Here is a 22,827-nt window from a genome sequence, read left to right as displayed (position 1 = left end):
TTTCTCCCTGCAGAATCTGGGGGCCCACCCTACTGAGTGGGGAGGTGAGTGGGGAAGGGTCACAGTGTGGGGGTGGCCAAAGATAGCCCTGGACAGCACCCTTCTGCTGGGTCAGAAGCCCCTGCCCACAAAGTGAGTGGGTGTGTGGTTCAAGAGAATGTGGGTCCCCGGGGGAGGGTCCAGGGCCCAGAGAGGGGAAGCCCCCCTCTTTCCAGGAGTGCTCATCCCACATCTGGGCAGGCAGGGCCACAGGATGGAGTGACTGAGGGCTGAGACCCATGGTCCCCTTGGGGATGGTGTGGGGAATTTTGGTGGCTGGAATTTTTTGTCCAGGGGCCCCAAGTTAACCTGGGCTGCTGGGGATGCGTGCCTGTGGCTGGATTGGGGGACCCAGCTGTGGGGTTCCACAGTCCCGCCACATCTACCCATCATCTTGCATGAAATCTTTCTCCCCCATCAGTGAACCGGTCTGTGACTGCCCTTGGCGTGGCCTTACCCACTCTCATGTGATGGACATACAGACCTGATTTCCAGGCCCAGGGCCTGCCGGAGCCAGACACTGTGACTCTGCCTCTGCCACTCCCACACCCTGACCGTGTGAGCTGGCTCCGCTTTCTGCAAGGAGGCCGTGTGGCAGTAACACTCTGTCCAGGACACAGCATCCCTCTGTGCTTCTGCACTGGGCCTGGGCGGAAGGAGGAGACACGTGCCCTGGCCTGGAGGGACCCTGGAGGACCCCGGTTTAGAGGTGGTGGGCAGGGCACAAAGCTGGGGCTGGTGATCCTCCTGCTGTTCTTATGCAGGGGGTGGGGTGGGAGGTGGAGGAGAGCCGAGGGACTGGAGCCAGGGCCCAGAGCCAAGGCTGTAACAGAGCTCGAGCTGGTTCCCCTGAGCGTTCCCTTGAGGGCTCTTTGGTTGTGCAGACCATCACGATAGGCTGTTATAGCCCCCACCCTCAGAAGCGCGGTGTGCAATGTGGGGAGAGTTGAAAGGACCACCTGCCATCGGACACTTACAGATTCACCCAGATCCTGGGGCCCATCGTGGGGCCAGAGCCTGGATTGGGCACTCCTGCTCCCTCCTGGCAGCCCCCATGTACCCCATCATGGCCAGTACTGTGTGGGGTTGTCCATAAGTGGCTTCTCCGCCTTGTTCTTTATAACTGAGTGTCCAGCCCAGATCTGGCTCCTGCTTGCTGCTCTGTCCTGGCTCATTGGGGATCTTTTTCTTCACCCTGCCCTGAAGCCCCATGGGTTGGGGCCCTGCAGCAGCTCCCTCTCTCCCCTCAGTCTCCTTGGGGGCCTCCCCATCCCCCCTTACCTTCCTCCCCCTAGGCTGCATCCTGCTTCCCAGCCTGGCTGGTCAGCAGAATTCCCCAGGAGCTTGTAAAACGTCCCCACGATCAGGCTTGTCCTGGGCAATGCTGAGACAGTGGGTCAGAGCAGGTTGGGAATCTGAATGGGGAGCCCGATGATCAGTCAGGTTGGGGAATCACTGCGAGTTGAGGCGTGCCAATAATATTTCCCAGCCAACTCAGGTATGAGATGACCTCAGACCTGAAATGGGGTGGGTGAAGGAGAGAGGAAAAGAGGCCTGGGAAGGGGGAAGGAACCCACTCTTAGGAGGGATGCCAGTTTGCTGGGAGTCCCTGTGCCCACAGTCCTAGCAATCCTGGATCTCAGCAACCTCGAGTAGGTTTGCCTCCTTGGCATGGAATAAATGGGCTCTGCTCCATCTTCCCCAGCCCCACACCCCGGGTGCTGGGCACACAGTGGGAGCTTGGTCTGCGGTGGTGTCTGAGTGGTTTGATGGCTTGGCTGGCTACTTCGAGTAGCTTCTCAGCCCACGTGGGTCCCCAGCCATCAGCTCCGGGCCTGCGGGCACTGCCACCTGGACTCCAGGAACAGTGGAAGGGGCAGGGCTCTAATCAGAAGGGAGGGAGGTGGAGAGTGTTCTGGGGCAGAGAAGCAGGAGTTCCCAGAGACCCCGCGGAGAGTACTTGTGAACCTCAGGAACTGGGTTTGATTTTCTGCTCCCATTTCTGTGCTATTTAACCTGGAATAATTTTTCACTCTCTCTGCTTGGGGCTCTGTAGTCTTCAGTGGCCTCAGAGGTCCTTTTTATTTCTGAGGGTGATATGTCTGTGCTTGGACCCGAACTCCAGGCCCATCTTGACACCAGGGGTTTTGTCCAAGCTTCTAGGACCCATTTTGCCCATTTTTGGGGTTGGGAGAGGGGAGCATTGGGCTCTGTCTCCTAAGACTGGCCCTGGAGGTGTGTGTTGGGCACCTGCTCTGCTCAGATCTCTGGGCCCTGTTCCTACAAGCCGAGTGACTGACAAGAAGCATTTCCTGTCTGCTGGTTCCTGTAGTATCTGCCAGCCCTACCCAGGCTAAGGCAAGCCCGCAGAGACACGTCAGAGTAGCGACAGTGGCTGTTCTGTGGGTTACCCCTAGAGCGCCCTGAGGTGGCTTTTGGTTTGGGGTTTAGATGCCCCCAATCCTGTCTCCAGCCCTCAGGCCAAGGTCATGCCCACCATGGGCAGAGCTTACTCCAGGTGCTGTGGGGAGGTGAATGAGAATGGACACACCTGGTCCCAGCCTGCAAGGCATCATGGGCAAGTGGAGATGCCCTGAGCCTTGGGTTCTAGTCCTGGGTCCACAGCTTAAAGCCGAGCGACTTTGGGCGAACCACTCCCTCCCTCTGGTTCTTCCTCTGTCCTCCCCACGTCACAAGGTTAATTCAAGACAATCATGCATGTTGGCGATGCATAGAGAGAGAGGGTGGTTCAGGATGGCGGGAAGGGCTTGACTGGGCAAGCAGACAGGCAGGGGTCCAAACCTCAGCTCGCCTTTGACTGGCGTCTTGGGAAGCCCACTTAACCTCCCAGCTGCCTCGTCTATAAACCTGAGGTGGGAATATTGCCCTTCCCGGAACCGTGCGGTACACACATAGGGCTCCATATGACACCCACCCCTCTCCTCCACTCAATGACCAACCCGGAATCTGTGAATCCTCGAAACAAAACTGTTGGGAATGGATTCCCGGATCCCGTGTGGAGACTCAGGGCCCCCCATTGGGGTTTGGAGTCACATAGGGCACTACTGGCAGGATGGGGACTCCAGCCCACCGCAGTTTGCGGTGGGCATCCATGACTAAGTAGGGCATACAGTGGGGGTGGGCTGCTCAAAAGATGGGAGTATTGGGGTATAGATGAAGGGAGGTGCCAGGGTGCAGGGGTGGGTGTGAGGAGGCAGGGAAGGGGGCAGCGGGCTGCAAAGGAAGGATGGGGAAGCTGAGGGGCAGGGCCACCATCAGGGAGGGAGTGGCCTGTGGGGTCCTGTGTGCACGTTCCTCGGCGGCGTGTCTTCCCCTTCTACAGATGAGAAAACTGAGGCCCAGAGGGGCTACAAGACGGACTGCCTGTGCCAGGTAGCTTGAAAGGGTCAGCATGGGGAGCGGCTGCCCGTCTGACTCAATGGCACGTGCTTGTTCCATGGTACCCAACACTTCTGAGGATCTTGGGGGCTTAAAGGCAGCCACTGAAACTGAGATTGGATCCAATAAGGGAAAGAGAGTCAGAGAATTTTTACAATGAGAGAAGTCTCTGTGATCACCTGGCCCAGGCTTTGTCCCTTCCCTGAGGAGAAACAGAGACCCAGAGAGGGGAGGCAAGGGGTGTCAGGTCACACAGTGAGCAAAGCAGAGTGAGAGTAGCACCCCAGCTCTCCGGTCCAGTGCTGGGCTAGTAGGACCCCCACAACACATCCCAAGACACCCTGGGCCGGCATTGATTGCTGGGGCCTTTTGCCATCAAGGCTGTCCTGTAGGGCAGGGAGTCCGTTCTGGGCTGACTCACAGCCTGGGGACGCGGCTGTCTCAAGGCTGTCTGTGCCAAGGCCCCGCTGGGCCCTGAGGCTCCAGGAACGACAGCCGGGTTCCCACCGCCCAGCCTGAGTCACAACCGACTCGCGTTTGTGTGTTTTTCTCTCGGCCCCACACCCCCAGAGCTGGGTGGGAACTCAAGCGGCACCCAGTGGAGTGAGTCGACCCCGGGCTGAATAATCCTGATCCGGAGTGGGGAGTCGGACGGGACCTGGAGTGATGAAATCCGGAGGGGAGCCCGCAAGTCAGCAGCTGGGAGGCCCCGCCTGCCCCGGTGTGTATAAAAGTTCCTGGGGTTTGAGCAGCCCCAGCATCCTCCCTGCCTTCCTGAGCACCTCTCTCTCCTCGCTGCCGACTAGCTCGCTCCCTCACTCACCTCCCTCCTCGGCACCATGACCACCTGCAGCCGTCAGTTCACCTCCTCCAGCTCCATGAAGGGCTCCTGTGGCATCGGCGGTGGCTCCAGCCGCATGTCCTCAGTCCTGGCCGGAGGGTCCTGCCGGGCCCCCAGCGCCTATGGGGGCCTGTCGGTCTCCTCCTCCCGCTACTCCTCTGGGGGTGCCTGCGGCCTGGGGGGTGGCTACGGTGGCGGCTTCAGCAGCAGCAGCAGCTTTGGTGGGGGCCTGGGTAGTGGCTTTGGTGGAGGTTATGGTGGTGGCCTGGGTGCTGGCTTTGGTGGTGGCCTCGGTGCTGGCTTCGGTGCTGGCTTTGGTGGTGGCTTTGGTGGTGGCGATGGCGGCCTCCTCTCCGGCAACGAGAAGGTGACCATGCAGAACCTCAACGACCGCCTGGCCTCCTACCTGGACAAGGTGCGGGCCCTGGAGGAGGCCAACACGGAGCTGGAGGTGAAGATCCGGGACTGGTACCAGAGGCAGCGGCCCAGTGAGGCCAAGGACTACAGCCCCTACTTCAAGACCATCGAGGATCTGCGGAACAAGGTGAGCAGGGCAGGTTGGCGGCGCTGGGAGGTGGGAGCGTTGAGAGAGGTCATGACTGCAGTGGCCCTTAAGAAGCCACTTTCTAGCATCTTTACTTCACAAACAGGGAGTCTGAGCCCATCTCGGGGGAGAGGCCACAGGCCACTCAGAATTGGTGGCAGCATCGAGGTGCCTGAGCTGGGTCTGGAGCTCTGACTCTCTTATCGCCTCTGCACCCTCAGCTTCTCTCATCCTGGGACGGAGGATGCGGGGGGCAGTGAAGGGACCGGGGGACATCCCTCCACACACCCTGAGCTGGGTGGAAAAGATACCCAGGTTGGCTGGAGGGCCTCACCTGCCAGCCAGGCGACCCTCGAGAGTGGGGAGATAGCTTCTTCCCCTCTCTGCTCTTCCTCCCGCCCCGAGCAGCAGTCTTGGCTGACAGGTCTGTCCCTCCTCTCTGCAGATCATCGCTGCCACCATCGAGAATGCTCAGCCCATTCTGCAGATCGACAATGCCAGGCTGGCGGCGGACGACTTCAGGACCAAGTGAGCAACCACCGTGGCGGGCTGAGTATGGGGCAAAGGGCAGGAGGCAAGCGCTGGGGCCGCTGGCCTTGAGCCTCAGAAGCTTCCTGGATGGAGCCTGATGCCCTGACCTCTGTCCTGCCAGGTACGAGCACGAGCTGACTCTGCGCCAGAGCGTGGAAGCCGACATCAACGGCCTGCGCCGAGTGCTGGACGAGCTGACCTTGGCCAGGACCGACCTGGAGATGCAGATCGAGGGCCTGAAGGAGGAGCTGGCCTACCTGAAGAAGAACCACGAGGAGGTGAGGGTGGCTGCTGGCGTGGCCAACCTGGGGCTGGCTCAGGAGCCAGGAAAGCTGAGCTAACCACCTCTCGCCTCCCCTTCCTAGGAGATGCTTGCCCTGCGGGGTCAGACTGGCGGGGACGTCAGCGTGGAGATGGACGCTGCCCCCGGTGTGGACCTGAGCCGCATCCTGAACGAGATGCGTGACCAGTACGAGCAGATGGCGGAGAAGAACCGTAGAGACGCAGAGGCCTGGTTCCTGAGCAAGGTAGGGCTCAGGTCCTCTGTCCTGCAGGACTGCCCAGCCCCGAGCAGGGAGCACCTCTGGAGTGCCTCCCACCTGCTCTCCTTTGCTCTTGCAGACCGAGGAACTGAACAAAGAAGTGGCCTCTAACAGTGAGCTGGTGCAGAGTGGCCGCAGTGAGGTGACTGAGCTCCGGAGGGTGCTCCAGGGCCTGGAGATTGAACTGCAGTCCCAGCTCAGCATGGTACGAAGGACCCCGCCCAGCCCCCATCCCCAAGTCCCCAGTAAGGGCCACCAGCTCCTTAACACTGCCACGGTACAGTTCTGCCTCTCTCAACCCAGGAGTGGGACTGGAGGGATCATTCTATCCATTAGATAGACATGGAAATTAAGGCCCAGAACAATGGAGTAACTTTTCTCCACATTGTCTGGCCCATCAGTAGCCCAGCTGGAGTCCCAATCCACGTCTCTCTCAGGAGACATGCCCAGAGGCCTGGGGGGACAATAGTGACCACCTCTGTTGACTCTCTTTCTCCCACTCACAGAAAGCATCCCTGGAGGGCAGCCTGGAGGAGACCAAAGGCCGCTACTGCATGCAGCTGTCCCAGATCCAGGGACTGATCGGCAGCGTGGAGGAGCAGCTGGCCCAGCTCCGCTGTGAGATGGAGCAGCAGAGCCAAGAGTACCAGGTCCTGCTGGACGTGAAGACGCGGCTGGAGCAGGAGATCGCCACCTACCGCCGCCTGCTGGAGGGCGAGGATGCCCAGTGAGTGCCCCCACCACTTCTGTCCCCCAGAGTCTTTAGCCCTGTAGCGGCTCCCAGCACATCTAACTGCTCTGCCTTGTCTCCCTCACAGCCTCTCCTCCCAGCAAGGGTCCAGCCATTCCTATTCTTCCCACAATGGTAAGGCTCCTAAGGGTCCTGGGCCCCTCAGAGACCCCAGCTGTCCCTGTGTGGGGCCACTTAGCTCCCAATGCCCTTCTCACCCCCTCCTCTCTCTCCCACAGTCTTCTCCTCCTCGTCTTCCTCCTCCTCTGGCCACCAGACCAGGCCCATCCTCAAGGAGCAGGGCTCATCCAGCTTCAACCAGGGCCAGAGCTCCAAGCACTGAGCTGCCTCCTCCAGAGCCTCCTGCCCCCCGCCGGCCCCCGCCTCCTGACGGCCTGGGCCAGGGCCCTGTTCTCCCAGCGCGATGCCCTGCTGTCTCCCCTTCCCCTCCGCTGGTGGTGGGCTAATAAAGCTGACTTTCTGGTTGATGCAAACCTGTGTGGTCTTTGTTATTGGGAAGGGGATTGGGAGGTCCTAATGGGAGGGGGATTGAAGGTGTCTCCCAGGGATCTTCTGGGACCTCACAGCCAGAGGGGTCCAGGAAACTCAGAAGCACTGGTAGGGTCTTCCTAGAAAAGCCCTCTGCTAGCAAGGGCGTAGGAGGTGGGGACACAGGACAGGAAGGAGCTCCCAGGCGCAGACAGCCACCCTGGGTGGTGGGTGTGGTCACGACCGTTTTGGAATGGAGACAACCCTGCCATTCAGTGAGGTTGAGTAACTTGCATAAAGTCATGCAGATAGTAAGAGGTGACTGTTGTTCACACTGGGTGGGTCTGGTTAAGAAGGCTGTGCTTTTTTTTTTTTTAATGCCACTCACTCTTTTTCGGTATTTTATCCCAAAGACTCCAAAGCTTGAGCTCTTAACTCTACCCTTTAGCTCCTCACACTTGTCCAACAAGTTCTGTGTTGGATGGTGGGAAACAGAGCCTTCTTCTTTGGGATGGGGTCCATGGTTAGAACGGAAGTTTCTTCTCCCAACCTGTTCCTCTTCATCATCCGCATTAGCCCCTTCTTTCTCATTCCCCTCAGACAGGGGCCTGAGGCCAACAAGCCCCCTAGGAAACATCTGTCACTCATGCCCTCCTCTTCATCCTCATATGACCACCCACACATTCAGACCCACTTCCTCTCTCCCAAGAACTAGGTACGGCCCCCTAAGCAGGCTCCTCACTGTCCATCTGTCTCATTCCCATTTCTGCTTGATGGCCCTTCTAGCAAGAATATGGTCAAGATCAAGAGCAAAGATGTTGATCGGGACTCCTCTGTTTAACCACCCATGATGTTCATTTTACCTCTTGATGCTTTGTCTCAACCCACTGTGGTGCTTTCCCATCATTCCCTGATCTGCGCACAGTAGTCAACCATCCTGCCCCACGCCTCTCACTTGCTATGGGTGCCTTCTATATTTAAAAAATTTAATTAGCAAAATCAAAGTTATGTATGTCATAATAAGTCTTTTTATGGAAAAGAACCATCCTCAGGCTGTGTCATGTGCCTCTGTTCCCACCTTCCACTTTCAACTCCTAGCTATTACTTTAGGCATTGGCCTTATTTCTAAATTCCAGGCTTATACAACCATTTCTTGGTTGTTTTTTTTTTTTTTTAGTCTTAGTTTTTAAAAATGATTTTATTTATTTTGAGAGAGAGACTGGGGGCTGGGCAGGAGGAGAGTCAATGGGGGAAGGAGATAGAGAATCTCAAACAGACTCCACAATGAGCCTGGAGCCTAATGTGAGGACGGATCCCATGATCCTAGGATCGTGACCTGAACTGAAACCAAGAGTTAGATGCTCAACCAACTGAGCCACCTGGGGCCCCTCAATTTTAGCTTTTTAACTTCTTGACTTTTAGCTTTCACCTGCTGTGAAGGAGGGGGATTCAGCTCTCTTATACAACTTTGCCCTTCCCTCCTTCCTACTCTCTCAATAATATATCCATATTTTCACTAGAGAAATGTTTAATTTTACATTATCATGACTATTTAGCTATTCTTTATAGTAAAAAATATTTTATACTGTTTTACATTTCTTTGGAATAAGTATCTTTTAACTTGCTGAGGTTTTCTGTGTACCTAACCTAAATGTATTCCCTAGTTCACTGCCAGAAGTATAGATCTTCTAAAATGTTTAAACACTGAATATTCTATCAGTTTTATCTTCTTGAAGGTATTTCTCTTGGAGCCCACTGTCCTGCTCCAGCAAGTTCTGGGTGCTCTCTGTGCCTCCTGTCATCCTGAAATCTTCCTTCATTGTCCTTTTGGACATCCCTTCTTTCTGTGTTGCTTCTCTCTTTCTGGATCCCATGTCTCCCTTCTTCTTTTCTTCCCTCTTCATTTTCGTGAAACACATCCTCTGGCAATTTCCTGAGAGAGGATGTGTAAACTTTTCATGTCTGAAAACATCATTAGTCTAACTCCCATTCTTGATGGATAGTTTGGTTGGGTATGGAATTCTAGGTTGCAAAGAATTTTCCCCTCAGCACTTTAAAGATATTGTGTCACTATTTCCTGGCTTCCAGTGTTGCTACTGAGAAGTCTAATGCTGTTTTGATTCTAGATATTTGATGCTATCTGATTCCTGAGCCTTCCTCCATAGCTTTTAGGCTCTTCTCTTGCTCTCTAGCCGCCTGGGCTATCACATGTTCTGCCTCCCTGTGGCTGTGTTGGATCTGTTGGATTGGGCACTTGACAACATCTTTCAGTGTAGAAATTCATGTTCTTCAGAAAATTTACAGGAAATTTTCTACTTATTTCACAATTTCCTCCCCTCCATTTTTCTGTTTCTGGAACTCTTCTTTTTGCTATGTATTTCCTTCTGTTTTTCATCTAACTTCTCTTTTTTTTCAACTTTCTGAGCTTTCCCTACACTTTGCCATCCAATATTATTACTTAGTTTTAAAAAAGCTGGATACATTTTAGTAACTCTGGATGCTTTTTAAAAATAGTCTCGTGTTGTTGTTTCAAGACAGAATATTTCCTTTTACCTTGTTGAGCTATTGATCAAGGCTTTAATAATTCTTTCATTTCCATCATCATTTCACTTTCCTCTCAGCTGCCTTTTTCCTGATTTGTCTTATCTCTGTCATTTATGCCAGAAGCTTCCCTTAAAGTCTGTGTTTCTTGATTTTTGGTTAATATTTAAGAGTAAGTCACTAAAAAGCTGATTGGAATGTGAGTGAGTATGTGTGTACATGGTAAAGGGCTTTTCCCTTGCTGAGTCTCACTGTAGAACAATCTGGTGGAGATTATGTTGTTTTACTGGGAAACCTCAAATGTCAGTATATGTAGGCCTTTTCTTTTGGGTAGGGTCTTCCTCAGGAAGGATGCCTCTCATTTTCTGCCTGGCCTACCAGCTTTCAGGAAGCTATGTGGAGGAAGGAGACTGAGAGGGTCTCAGTCTCAGTTAATCTGACTTAAATCGGTTTATTACCCCACCCCTAGCTGTGCTTGGTCCCTCAGGGTTTATTCCCTCTGGGTAAATACTCCAGAGTACACCTCCAGTTTCTCCTGGGGTAAAGGAGGAGTGGTTGGCATCAGGTGGGGTTGGGGTAGAAAGGAGCTATGGAGGTATCCCTAATTTTTATACGGAATTTTGACCCATTTATCCTCCTGTTTCTAGCCCACCTGCCCTCCACCTTCAGAGGTGCCTGGTGCCTCTTATTCCAGAGGCTTCCCAGGGTCCTGTTGTGTGAATCTGCTTGCTTCTTGGCTTCTCCTGGGAAAGTACCAATACACTTTTTTGTTTGTTTTCTAGATCCCAAAATATTGTTACTGTAATCCCTTCTCTCTCTTTTTTTTTTTAAGATTTTATTTATTTATTTGACAGACATAGATCACAAGTAGGCAGAGAGGCAGGCAGAGAGAGAGAGAGGAGGAAGCAGGCTCCGTGTTGAGCAGAGAGCCCGATGCGGGACTCCATCCCAGGACCCTGAGATCATGACCTGAGCCGAAGGCAGCGGCTTAACCCACTGAGCCACCCAGGCGCCCCTGTAATCCCTTCTCTTATTCTCTTTGTCCAATACATGTTTTATCCACTTACACTAATTTTAGGGGTGTTTAGAGGGGCGGTGATAAATGACGCAAAGTCCCTGTTATACCTGGCAAAATATTTTTCATCTTTCAAGGCTGCTGAGCCTGATTCATCACTCCGTAATGCATGATCATTGTTGGTTGTTCAGCAAACATGTGTCCTTATTTATGGTCATTGACACTGTCTTCTGGGCCATAGGTGAGGTTATGACTCAGATTGAACCTCAAATCCCAACACCCAAAGGCAACCACTAATGACATTTTGGTGAGTTTCTGTCATATATATATATTACATGCCTAGCTGTCTGTTTATCTATCTATCTATCCATCTACAATCACACTAATCACATTGTATTCAATTTAATTAATATTTTAAGAGAAGTACTTTCCTATATTATTAAAAGTGTCACACATTTCAATGCTGTTTCCACTGTTTTTTTTTTGTTGTTGTAAATTAAAATATTACAGCAATAACCGCTTTCTGCATAAAGCTTTTATAAATATTTTGCATTATTTTCTTTGGCTTGATTCCCAGAAGTACAATTACTAGATGAGAAAATAACGACTATTTCAAGGGTCTTGACTTGTACTGTCCAGTTCATTTCAAGAGAAGTGGTACCACTTTACATAATTTACCAGCAGGGAATGAGAGTACCTGTTTCAAAACCTGCTCACCAAATTGGAGTATTATCTTTTAAAAAATCTCTGTTGTTAATGAATTCATCTGTCCCTTTCAAAGGTGACCTTATGAAAGGACCCTCACATAAAGATAGGGTCCTGGTCTGGGTTGCTAAAAGACTCCTGAACTAGATCGCATGCTTATGAGTTGTTCAGTAATAAGATGTCAGAGCAGAGGATGCAGAATGTCCTCTACCTAAAAAAGCTCTCTGTGCCTGTGTCTTCATGGTGCCTATTGCCACCAGTGAACTGGTGGAACTCTGGAAATAAAGGCCTCCATTTGACAGATGAGGAAAGTGAGGCTTCAACTAATTGGGGGAAAAAAATCCTTTGTTAGGGTCTCCTAGCTAGTTAGTAAAACTACTGGAGAAGAAAGCATGTTTCTCCTTTTCATTGTCATATTGTGTGGAGACAAAACATGAACTCCTTTTAAAATGTGTTTTTTTAAAAAAAATATTTTATTTATTTATTTGACAGACAGAGATCACAAGTAGGCAGAGAAGCAGGCAGAGAGAGAGGGGGAAGCAGGTTCCCCACCAAGCAGAGAGCCCGATGCAGGGCTCGATCCCAGGACCCTGGGATCATGACCTGAGCTGAAGGCAGAGGCTTAATCCACTGAGCCATCCAGGTGCTCCAAAACATGAATCCTTTTTAAAGGAAGGCGTCAAGGCAGAAATGTGAGCTTCTCCTTCAATAAGGGAACTAGCTTTGCCCTCTGGAAATTACTTGCTGCTTGGATTCCCAAGATCAGATTCAAGTCCCAAATCAGACCAGCACTTTGTTCTTGCCTGGCCTTTCCCATTTCCTAAGATCATGGCACCTGTGATGAGGAGGTTGTGTGCTCCCGAATGTTCCTTGTAACTTTATTTTGAACACACCCTCAGATTCTTTAGGCTTGAGTTAGTGTCAAAGTTTGTGAAATATTGTTTTAGATAATTGCATAAAGAGCTAAAACAATGGCTGGAGTGAGAATTAATGATAGCTCATAAAGTGTATCTGCTGATGTAAATAAATGAGTGGTAAGCGCGTCAGGTTTTGCCTTCTTTGGGCCCATTGTTTCCAAGGGCTGTGAAAAGCACAGGGTCCCTCCTAGTGTCTGAGATAAGCCATTTCTTAGATTTGTCTTCCCACCTCCGAGGCTTGTTGTTTATGGCCTTCTGACAGTTCCCTGAGACATAAACACAGATGAAGCTTTTTGTTTTGCTGGTCCCCACAACCCTTAGCACCCAGCACATCTGGGACACTTAGTAAGGATTTGTGGAGTCAGGCCTTGGATTTGGACTACAGACCTCTGCTCTTTCAGGTTTCCATGGACTCAGAAGCAAGTGTGTTCTCTTTTCTTCTCTTCTCTTCTCTCTTAGCCTTCCCTCCCCTCCCCTTCCTTTCTCTTCTCTTTCTCTCTCTCTTCCTTCCTTCCTTTTGATTTCATTTCTTTATTTGAAAGAGTGCGTGCACATGAACAAGGAGGGAGGGGCCAAGGATGCAGAGCTTGATCCCAGGACCCTGAGACTGTGACCTGAGCAGAAGACAGATGTTTAACCATCTGAGACACCCAGGTTCCCCAGAAGGTTCCCCAGGTTCCCCAGCTGGGGTCCATCAGAGAACCCTTGAGGACAGGCTTCTCTGGATTCCACATGCCCCTTGTCATGTTGGTACAAGGCAGCCACCATGGTAGGTGTTGATGAGCCGCATGGAAGAGAAAGCAAGTTGCTTTCTGAGCCGTGAGAGGATGGGAGTCTGGTCTTGCCAGAGCTGAGGCACCAAGGCTTCCTCTGATGTGCTGTGTGGTCACTGCCATGGGTGGATGTAGCTCTGTGCCCACCTTCCCTCAACAGTCCAGGACCCCCTCAGGGCTTTGAGCAAGTCAAGAGGTGTCAAAGCAAAGATGTCAGCTGTTTAGAAAGAGAGTCTATTTCTGACTCAACTCCCTGTAAACACATCCCTGGGGCGCGGGGTCCCTTCCTGTCCTATGATTATAGGATAGTTACACATAAAACAGGTAGATTTATCTGCCTTATCGATAGTGAGATAATTAAAAAAAAAATACAAAAATGAAACACATTCATCCATTGTTCGGTTCTCAGAGTTTTTCTTCTCTCGGGCTCCTTTCTGGGTTCGTTACGTGTGAGTACAGATCCAAGAAGACTTTCAAATGATCAAAGGGGCTTCATTATTAAATGAATAAAAAAAAATAGAAATAAAAGGGCATGGGTGCGAAGATATTTATCACTACATTATTTACAGTGACCAAAAAAGGAAAACAAAGATAGTGTACAGTTGAGTACCTAGGGGTTCGCTCATACTACGGAGTATTAAGCAGCCACCAGCATCAATAAGTTGGAGCTGTGTAGGATGGCAAGAAGAGATTTTTCAAGGTTTTGGGAGAAAGGGAAATAAGCGCAGGCTACAGAAAAGAACAGGTAGTATGCTGACCTCACTTGTGTGAATATGTATGTATTCACACTTATGTGTCAATTTATGTGAATGCATGTGTGTGCGTACATATGAGCACTGCAAATATGAAAGGGTACATATGTTATTAACATGGGTTACCTTGGGGTTAGGGTGGGAGACCAGGTGGGTGTAATGGCTAGTAGAGAGATCCATGAAAATAGGAAAGAAAAAAAAGAGTGAATACAATTTTACACGTATCTATAAAATTGTGTGTGTGTGTGTATAGGAACAAAAAAAGTACATAAAAAAATTTAAGAACTATAAAATCAGTTTATTTGTTGAATACCACATTGGTTTCCTAGTTAAAAACATGGGCGCTGGCTTATTTGGAAGAGCTAGCAACCCTTGATCTTGGAGTTGTGAGTTCAAGCCCTGTGTTGGGTGTAGAGATTACTTAAAATACCTTTAAGAAAGGGGTTCCTGGGTGGCTCAGTGGGTTAAAGCCTCTGCCTTCACCTCGGGTCATGATCTTAGGGTCCTGGGATCCAGCCCCATATCAGGCTTTCTGCTCAGCAGGGAGCCTGCTTCCTCCTCTTTCTCTGCCTGCCTCTCTGCCTACTTGTGATCTCTGTCTGTCAAATAAATACATAAAATCTTTAAAAAAAAAAACCTTTAAGAAAAAGAATAGAAAACCAGATTGTACACACCAATATACTGGACTGCCAATTTTATATTACCATGTAGTAGATTTTTTTTTACCATTTTAATAATTTTTAAGTATAGAGCTCAGTATGTTAAATATATTCACAATATTGTACAATAGACACAAAGCTCTATGCTCACTAAACCTCAATTCCCTTTTCTCCCTTGCCCCCCCCCTGCCGCTAACAAACTTTCTCCTTTCTGTTTCTTTTTTTTTTTTTAATTTAAAGATTTTATTTATTTATTTGACAGACAGAGATCACAAGGAAGCGGAGAGGCAGGCAAAGAGAGAGGGAAAAGCAGGCTCCCTGCTGAGCAGAGGGTCCGATATGGGGCTTGATCCCAGGACCCTGGAATCATCATCTGAGCCGAAGGCAGAGGCTTTAACCCACTGAGCCACCCAGGCTTCCCTCTTCCTTTCAGTATCTATGCTCCTGACTACTTTAGGTACTTCATGAGTGGAATTGCACGGTATTAATCCTTTCTGTGACTGCCTTATTTCACATAGCCTAATGTTCCTTAAGGCTCATTTGTGTTTTAGCCTGGGATACCATCTAATAGATTTTAAATTAACTTTGTATTTAGATAACAGTATGACTACACAAATCAAAAGTGATAACCAAAAGGGAAAAAAAAAAACCCTAAAGTTAGACTGTATCCCCTCGCAGAAGGTAATGTGGACTAGTGGAAGGAGGCAAGAGGTCAGCCTGGGGTTGAGCCTGGAGTATGACCTTGGCTGATCGCTTCATCTCTGAATTTCAGTTCCTTTCGTGAATTTAGGGTGTTAGTATCTCCCTGAAGGGGACCTGTTATGACATTTGATTCTTGCAGCAAGGCTGGGGACAGACGATTGTGTCCTTCCTCCTAAGGCTGAGTTGGAGCAAATGTCTCCTTCCTGCTTCCTCTCTGCCACGACTCCTTGCTATGTCCCTGCACCATATTCATCCTATTTTACAGGTGAGGAAACGGAGGCTCAGGGAGGCTGGGCGACCTCCTTAAGGGTGCATGACTGGTAGGTAGGTTATCAGGGAGTCTGCTACCTCTGTGGTGATTTTCCCGAGGAGCAGACACCTGGCCTTGCTGTTCTTAGCAAGTTTGCAGAGAGGGCAAGTTCCTGCAGGAGCAGAGTGAACTCAGCCCGCATCCACAAGGGGCTGCTCCCGGCCTGGAGCTGTACTGAGTTGTGCGCATGCCTATTGTGGTCAAACTCTTCCTTGGCAGCACCCCCCCCAACCCCTCCTCTTCCTGCCCACCCTCCCCCCCGCAACAAAGTGAGGCAGTAGGATATTTACACCACGGAAATGGTAAATGCTACAAATCAGGGCTAGATATGTTGTGTTTTATTGATTGTCTAGACTTAAGAAAATCTTGACTTAAATAATTTAAGGAAACATGCTAAAAATAATGCAGACTAATCTTTTTTTAAAAAATTCTTGATTTTTAAAATTTCTTTTCAGTGTACCGGAATTCATTGTTTATGTACCACACCCAGTGCTTCATGCAGTATGTGCGCTCCATAATACCCACCACCAGGCTCACCCAACCTCCCACCCCCCTCCCCTTTAAAACCCTCAGATTGGGGCGCCTGGGTGGCTCAGTGGGTTAGGCCGCTGCCTTCGGCTCAGGTCATGATCTCAGGGTCCTGGGATCGAGTCCCGCATGGAGCTCTCTGCTTGGCAGGGAGCCTGCTTCCTCCTCTCTCTCTCTCTGCCTGCCTCTCTGCCTACTTGTGGTTTCTCTCTGTCAAATAAATAAATAAAATCTTAAAAAAAAAATAAAACCCTCAGATTGTTTTTCAGAGTCCATAGTCTCTCATGATTCACCTCCCCCTCCAATTTCCCTCAACTCCCTTCTCCTCTCCATCTCCCCGTGTCCTCCGTGTTATTTCTTATGCTCCACAAATAAGTGAAACCATACCATAATTGACTCTCTCTGCTTGACTTATTTCACTCAGCATAATCTCTTCCAGTCCCAACCATGTTGATAAAAAATTTGGGTATTCGTCCTTTCTGATGGAGGCATAGTACTCCCTAGTGTATATGGACCACATTCTCCTTACCCATTCGTCCGTTGAAGGGCATCTTGGTTCTTTACACAGTTTGGTGACCGTGGCCATTGCTGCTCTGAACATTGGGGTACAGATGGCGCTTCTTTTCACTACACCTGTATCTTTGGGGTAAATACCCAGTAGTGCAAATGCAGGGTCATATGGAAGCTCTATTTTTAATTTCTTAAGGAATCTCCACACTGTTCTCCAAAGTGGCTGCACAACTTAACGCAGACTAATCTTAAAAGAGTGTCATACCTCTAGCTGTTGCATTGTTAATAGCAAAAATTGTAAGAAAATATGCTTTCTGCATTTGAAATGTGGTTCAGTGAAGAGGTTACTCACGTCATTGATGAATGGCTCAAGTTGGGGCATACGCCTGTATTGTTTCTCTTTGATCCCCCTCTCCAACATAAATAAAAACTTCAATGAGCATTCATGTCAGAACTAAACTTCCTTGTCAATTGCCACTACAGGTTGCAAGAATTGGGCAAAAATCGATGAAAGCATCCTATGAAGGATGGACTATGTGGAATTTATGATAAAGAGTACTCTTCTTTGTAAGTTAAGTGCTCCATATTCTTATATTAGTACAATTTATAGTATTTATTATGTTATTATAATGTATATAATATAATATATTTTATCTACTAGCAAAATATATCACATTTAATGTATATATTTCCCCTCTCAGGTACCTTGGTTTGGGTTCCAGAAGCAGATCCTTAAACAAGAACTCAAGTGTGAGGGACGCCTGGGTGGCTCAGTGGGTTAAGCCTCTGCCTTCGGCTCAGGTCATGCTCTCAGGGTCCTGGGATCAAGCCCCACACTGGGCTCTCTGCTCAGTGGGGAACTTGCTTCCTCCTCTCTCTCTGCTTGCTGCTCTGCCTACTTGTCTCTCTCTGTCAAATAAATAAAATCTTAAAAAAAAAAAAAAAAGAACTCAAGTGCGAAAAGTATTTTTGGGTGGAGTCTCAGGAAAGACCATTAGGGAGAGGGTAGGTGGGAAAGGGAAGGGGAGGGAGCTAATAAGGGTGTGTGATCCAGCGAGCGAACGCTGTGGACCACTGTAGTGTAATTCTTAGGGACAGTGAAGTAAAACCCCCTCAGAGTTCCTCCCAGGGGATGAGGGAGCTGGGGTGTTTATCCTCCCATCCTGATAGGCTGAGGGGGCTGTCAGGCAGGGGAGGGGTGTTAAATCTCCAGCACTACCGCCTGCCCTGTGCAGAGGCAGAATGAGCTCTGGTGGCCTGAGAAGGCCCCCAGGCAGAGGTCTTTGGTGCTGACAGTTGAAATTCTGGCCAGTGAGTACCCAGGAGAAGGGACCGGAGCTTGGTGCCTACAGGAGGCAGGCCGCCATGCTGCCAGGGTTCGGGAGCCTGGCTTTCTGGAGCACATCAGCATCTTTGGGGGCACCTACCTATTCACGGGATATGCTCCCAGTGGAACTTCCTTGCCTTTACCTCTCTAAGTCTATAACAGAGACTCAGCAACACCTTCCCCAAGGGGGTTTGTAGGATTTAATGAGAGTATCAGTGGCAATGTCTAGCATCGTGCTTGACAGAGTGGGACTCAGTGAACAGAAGCTCTTCACGTCCTTCAGAATCTCTGAAGATAGATTCTTCTCAGACCTCAGAACGTAGAAGACGTTTGTGTCTCTGGACACTCAAATATGCTTCCTTCTGAGCGAGGTTTCATATTCCATTATGTTTTCCTGTTTATCTTGGCTTCCAGGAAACCCAGAGACATATGGGGATCGCAGCCACCTCTGTAGAGTTTGGTGGTGGACACGCATTGGGGTAGCTGCTTAGCTCATAAAGGTTGGGGCCAAATCTGTGCCTTCCTTCTTCTGATGCCAGATCCCTTTTCCTTGGGAAAAGAGGGCAGGTCACCTGCTGGGTTGGTCACATAATATTCTGGCCACTCTCCATATCAGGGAGAACTCTAGTGTGAGGGGCACCTGGGGGGCTCAGTGGGTTAAGCCTCTGCCTTTGGCTCAGGTCATGATCTCAGGGTCTTGAGCGGATCCTCTCTGACAGTGAGGTTGAAGGGTTAGTTAGTAGCTGTCTCAGCTATGGTCCCAGACTCACGGGGGTGGCTGGCCTGTGCAGGTGAAGCCAGGAGGCAGATCAAGGACAAGGGTTGTGTGTGTATGCGTGTGTTTGTATGTATGTGTTGAGGCAGGAGGGGAGAGTGGGAGAGAACAATGAGTCAATGAATTGCCTCTTTTTGAAACGAATTCAAGTTCCTTTGCTTGCAACCAAAACATGTTTATCAGTGTGCCCTATTACCTAATTTTGATTCGTCTTCGACCGTCGCTGGATATTTTCAGTTTTATTGTACATGTGTCTTTTATCATCAGCTGATCCAGCCCCCTCTTTCGGAGGTGAGTGATGCAGAAATAATGGTGTGTGTGTGTGTGTGTGTGTGTGTGTGTGTGTGTGTGTGTGTGTGTGTATGCATGCAGATGTTGCCCCATTGCACAGATAGGCAGGCCTGGGAGAAGAAGAACCAGGCTCTGGGTGATGCTGAGTGACTGGTGGGGCTTTGGAGACCTCAGGGCCTCACTGGAAACCCTGAGCCGCTGCTTCTCTGTCCCCTTCATTTCCAGGCAGGGGAGGGAGTGCCGGGCCTCCATCCTCAGAATGTGGGCCTTACGGCAGCTCCCATGCCTTCTCCTCTCACACCCAAACCATCCTGCTGACTCTTCCCAGCAGGCTTCCGGGCCTGCCCATTCCCATACACTCCACCCTGGCCGGGCCCTCACAGACTCAGCAGCTCATCACCTGGGCCTGCTGGCCTCAGCAACTCTCCTGAGGCCTCCTTCCTCTTGCTCCTCCACTGCCCAGCACTATCCTGTGTCCCTCTTTTTTCTTGGATGCTGTCTTTGCCCGAGTTTTGACACCTGTTCTCCATTTAAGCTTACCCCCTGCCTCCCATTGGTCAATCTCTCGGGCTTACTTTAAGAGAACTTTCTGCCAAATGGTTACTCTGGGCCAAGCTAATCTAGTCCTCTCAATAATCCTGCAAAATAGGAACTCCTATACCCATTTGATAGGAAACTCACCGGGAGGGCTGCAGTGACATGTCTAAGGTCACATGGCTGGTCAGTGGGGGAGCCCTGCCTGGAAACCTGGTCTGACTGATTTGGGAGACCCTGGGCCTTCCCCAGTCCCACATGATGGCTCAGTCTGGGGGAGGGCAGTAGGGCACTGAGATGACTACCCAGCCTCTGTCTGGTAGACGTCTTATTCTTTCTACTCATGAGGCCTGGAACTACTGGGGGACTTCTTTCCTTTCCCTCCCTTGCCTTTTGTTCTGCTGACCCCGTAGCTCAGGACTCCTGACACAGGCATTCCAGCTGAGGTGCTGACGTTCCTCTCGACTCACCACTGGCACTGGAGTTCCCACAGCCACGCCCCTGCCTGGGATTGCCCTCTCCCCACTCCACCCATGCAGGGCTCTTCCTTCTTTCAAAACCTGAGTCAAACGCACCCTTTCCAAGAAGTCTTCTATGTACTACCCACCCCACCTGGTGGTTCCCCGGCTCCAGGCTCCCCTTGGAGAGTAGAGACAGTTATACACTCATTATCTCTCCACCATCAGCCTGGACATCTCCAAGGACAAGGGCTCTGTCTCCGCCATCAGGCTGGAGTAATTACAGTAAACTAATATGCTGAGCACCTACTACGTGGGAGACATTTCGTGGCCCCCTCAGGCACTGTAATAAGCTCTCCTGGGGGCTGGCACACAACTCAGAGGCAGTGGGAAGGCTGAGAAGGGGAAAGCCAGGTGGTCCAAGGTGATGGGATGGGCCTTCCAGGCAGAGGAGAGGTCTGAGCTGACCCCATCCCTGGATAATGACAAGGCAACATCTTCCTGGTTTTCCCTTTTCTGTCCCTTCTCCCAGATTATGTTCTATGTGGACACCAAAGGGGTCTTTGTGAAACACACCTGACAGGGTCACTCCCGAGTGTGGAAACTTCGGTCCCCCCAGTGTTGTTAGGAGAAAGTCCGTGATTTTCAGCTCCACCTATATCCCCCCGACCTGCTCTCAGTTCCGTCAGGCAGCTCAGCTCTGTGCTGTAGCAACGCTTAGGTGCTGTCCTTTCCTCCGACCAGCATTTCACGGAGTCTTTGCTCAGGTGAGTAAATGAGATGTCCTTCCTCACTTCCTCTCTTGCTCAGCATCTATTCATTGCCAAGGTCCAGCTAAGTTGAGAGCTCCTGCAGGATGCTTCCCACCCTGGGGTGGGTGGGATGACTGCCTTTCCTCTGTTTTCTATCCATCCTTTCCCCACCTATCCACCCGCTGTCTATCCACCTTCCATTCTTCTCTTTCCATCCATTGTCCTTCCTTTCAATCATCCCATCTTTCCATCTGCTCACTCACCTGCCAGTTCATCTATTTATCCATTCATCCACCTGCCCATCTACCTGCCCATCCATCCATCTGTACATCTGCCCATCCATCCATCCATCCATCCGTCCATCCGTCCATCCATCCGTCCATCTATATGCTCATCCGTCCACCTGTACATCTGCCTATCCATCCATCCATCCATCCACCCACCATCCATCTGCCCACCGACCTGCTCAACCATCCACCGGTACATCTGTCCATCCAACCATCCATCCATCCATCCATCCACCCACCATCCATCTGCCCACCGACCTGCTCAACCATCCACCGGTACATCTGTCCATCCATCCATCCATCCATTCATCCATCCATCCATCCAACTGTCCATCCATCTGCCCATCCACTTACCCATCCATCTATCCCATGCATCCTTTCACAAACCTTTACCAATTTCCTGTTCCTCTCTTCCCTCTCCCTCCCTTCCTCCCTCCCTTTTGTTCATCTCTCCTCTATTTTAGGCCACACAGTCTTCAGAAACCGTATCTTAAATCTGTATGTTGAACTGAGGCTTGGTCTTAAAGAACACGAAGAATTTGGGCAGGAAGAGAGGACAGAAGTAGGAATTAGGCAGAGGCTGGAAAATGGCTGGGGATATAGGGTTGGTGAGGGGGCTAGGCTATGGGGGTGGAGCTCAGTTTTCAGTGAGCATTAATTGGCTAGAAAATGTAAGTCTTACTTTCCGTGAGTAGGTAGCTAATAGGTGGTTAGTTGAACCCATCTGTTGCTGGGCTTTGGCTACCTAACCCTTCATATTCTTAACAACCTAAATGTGACTCTGAGGTGCAGGCACAGCTCTTTTCACCCCTCGTAATCTCAACATACCTAGCTCAGATTTCTGGGAAGCACTTGTTAAACCTTTTACACTTGCAAAGCAGGCTCTGTGTGACTTTGGACATGATCTTTTCCTTCCTGGGGCCTCAGTTTGCCCATCTGTAAAGTTAGGAGGCTGGTTTACATGTCCCCTGAGGCCACCTTTGGCTCTGACTTTCAGGGACCCTTTATCAGGAAGGGACTGGTCCTTGAAAAGTGAGGCTCAGAGCCAGGCAGAGCTGGGACTGAATCCTGGCTGACCAGCTTTCTCTCTGTGGACCTTGGGAATTACCTCAACCTCTGAGCCTCCTGTATCCATAATGTGGGACAGTTGATTTCTGTCCTGTCGTCTTTAGCTGCTGGCAGGTACACACAAGGCCATGGACACTGAAACACTTGGCTCGGCCCATCTGTTGTGTCAGCAAAGGCTCTCACAAGGACAAGGCCCAGATGGGCAGGCTGGCCTGGGAAACCAGTGGGTGGCAGACCTTTCTAGGGGAACAGGGACATGGGGCCTTGAGGAGGTGCTCCAGGCTCCCAGCTACCTCCTGTGCCTGCAATTCTACCTCTCTCCATGCTAACCCACAATTTCTGGAGGCAGAAATTGAGCTCCAGGTAGGCTCAGGCCCCAGTATATCATTCCTAGAAGTGACAGCCCTCAGCTCTAGGAGACTTTACCCTTGCTACAAGCAGACAGATGGTTGGGACTTGTGGGGAAAGGGACTTTCTACCTGTGACACTGGGAAGACACTGACCGTCCCCTTCTTTCCTCCAGGCCTGTGGGGGCCTAGGAAAAGACTCTGGACCTCAATTGCTACAGAAATAGCTGGTATGGGAGCACCTGTGTGGCTCAGTCATTAAGCCTCTGCCTTCAGCTTAGGTCATGATCCCAGGGTCCTGGGGTTGAGCCCCATGTTGGGCTCCTTGTTCAGCCCTCTCTTGCTCTTCTCCCTCTCCCTCTGCTGCTCCCCCTGCTTGTGTTCCCTCTCTCTCTGTCTCTGTTTGTCAAATAAATAAATAAAATCTTAAAAAAAGAGAAATAGTTAGTATGTCTTCAAGG

At 50.4% G+C, this 22,827-nt stretch overlaps 2 protein-coding genes across 3 annotated transcripts in view; both read left to right on the top strand.

Moving 5' to 3' along the window:
- Positions 1–22,827, top strand: part of LOC309851451 (uncharacterized protein) — a 48,069-nt gene that overhangs the window by 15,788 nt on the left and 9,454 nt on the right. The window lies entirely within an intron of this gene.
- Positions 4,154–7,120, top strand: LOC309851174 (keratin, type I cytoskeletal 16-like). 2 transcript variants are annotated; one of them, XM_082706050.1, is made up of 9 exons: positions 4,154–4,159; positions 4,695–4,823; positions 5,269–5,351; positions 5,476–5,632; positions 5,720–5,881; positions 5,976–6,101; positions 6,403–6,623; positions 6,715–6,761; positions 6,866–7,120. In XM_082706050.1, the coding sequence occupies exons 4-9, from the start codon at positions 5,576–5,578 to the stop codon at positions 6,967–6,969; spliced, it is 717 nt and encodes a 238-aa protein (XP_082562176.1). In that variant the 5' UTR covers positions 4,154–4,159; positions 4,695–4,823; positions 5,269–5,351; positions 5,476–5,575; the 3' UTR covers positions 6,970–7,120. The 2 variants fall into 2 exon arrangements, with proteins under 2 accessions (XP_082562176.1, XP_082562175.1); XM_082706049.1 differs by lacking the exon at positions 4,154–4,159 and having other exon boundaries at positions 4,195–4,823.

The sequence above is a fragment of the Mustela nivalis genome (assembly GCF_964662115.1).
Source record: "Mustela nivalis genome assembly, chromosome: 17".
Lineage (NCBI taxonomy): Eukaryota > Metazoa > Chordata > Mammalia > Carnivora > Mustelidae > Mustela > Mustela nivalis.
This window is presented reverse-complemented; position numbering and strand designations above follow the sequence as displayed.